Raw genomic sequence first — 1555 nt, 5'->3', positions numbered from 1 at the left:
ATGTGAGACTATTACATTCAGAAAGCATCTGGGAAAGAATTCCAAGAATATATTCATAAGTCCTTGCAAGGGAAAAGAAACAATAAATGTCATGGAACAAAATGAAAGAAAGTAATTTCCTCCATCTAATATATACATAATTTTCATTCTTCATCATACTCTCCTCATTCTTTTTTGGTATTCTTTTCTCTACAATATGAAGTTATCATTTACTTATTTTTTCAGCCTACTCAGTATTACTGAACGCTCAATTATAAACTCGAGGTAGCATGGTAAGTGGGGAAAACAGTAACACTAATCGTGACTTTTCATCATTTTCTGTACTTTGTCTGAAATCAGCTCATCTGCCCGGTCATGGATCAACCAAATGACTCTGTGGTTTCTGACTTTGTGCTGCTGGGTCTCTCTGATTCTTGGGAAACTAGAGTTTTCCTCATGTTGACGTTCTCCCTGCTCTACTCAGGAATTATTCTGGGAAATCTCTTCATTGTGTTTTTAGTCATTGCTGACTGTCACTTACACTCTCCTATGTATTTCCTGCTGGCCAACCTGTCCTTGAATGATGTGTGGGTTTCTTCCACCACAATTCCCAAGATGATCTCAGATCTTTTAAAAGAATACAAAGTAATTTCTTTCCAAAGCTGTATGACACAGATATGCTTCATCCACATCATGGGAGGAGTGGAGATGGTACTGCTCATAGCCATGGCGTTTGACAGATACACAGCCATCTGTAAGCCTCTTCACTACTTAAACATTATGAGCCCTAAAATATGTGTTTCATTTGTGGTCCTTGGCTGGGTGACTGGAGTGATCCACGCCATGTCTCAGTTTTCCTTTGTTGTAAACTTGCCCTTTTGTGGTCCCAACAAGATAGACAGCTTCTACTGTGACTTCCCACGGGTTATAAAACTTGCTTGCACAGATAATGCCAAGTTTGAGTTTGTGGTCGCTGCCAACAGTGGCTTCATGAGCATGGGCACCTTCTTCCTGCTGCTCCTGTCCTACGCCTTCATCTTGGTCACCGTGAGGAAACGGTCTGCAGGGGACCTGTCCAAGGCCCTGGTGACTCTCTCAGCTCACATCACCGTGGTCGTTCTCTTCTTCACCCCATGCATATTTCTCTATGCATGGCCCTTTCCAACATCATCCATCGACAAATACCTATTTATTGCTGACTTTGCTATCACCCCAGCCCTAAATCCTGTCATCTATACATTAAGAAACAAAGACATAAGGGTAGCCATTAAAAGACTGAGCACACAGCGCCATTTTGGCAGATTTTGCTGACAAGATCTGTGTTGGAGCTCTCAGTCCACTGAGCTGTTTTCAGGGAGCCACACTGGGCCTGCACCTCTCACTGCACTGGTGTCTAGTGCTGGGCCTGCATCTCTCACTGCACTGGTGTCTAGTGCTGGGCCTGCATCTCTCACTGCACTGGAGTCTACTGCTGGGCCTGCACCTCTCACTGCACTGGTGTCTACTGCTGGGCCTGCATCTCTCGCTGCACTGGTGTCTACTGCTGGGCCTGCACCTCTCACTGCACTGGTGTCTA

At 44.6% G+C, this 1555-nt stretch overlaps 1 protein-coding gene across 1 annotated transcript; it reads left to right on the top strand.

Annotated features, from left to right (window-relative positions):
* Window positions 1-354: 354 nt before the first annotated feature.
* On the top strand, window positions 355-1290 carry LOC105985478 (olfactory receptor 4F21-like). The gene has a single exon (XM_013016028.1). The coding sequence runs from the start codon at window positions 355-357 to the stop codon at window positions 1288-1290; it is 936 nt and encodes a 311-aa protein (XP_012871482.1).
* Window positions 1291-1555: the final 265 nt, after the last annotated feature.

The sequence above is a fragment of the Dipodomys ordii genome, unplaced genomic scaffold (genome assembly GCF_000151885.1).
Source record: "Dipodomys ordii isolate 6190 unplaced genomic scaffold, Dord_2.0 Scaffold29, whole genome shotgun sequence".
Lineage (NCBI taxonomy): Eukaryota > Metazoa > Chordata > Mammalia > Rodentia > Heteromyidae > Dipodomys > Dipodomys ordii.
This window is presented reverse-complemented; position numbering and strand designations above follow the sequence as displayed.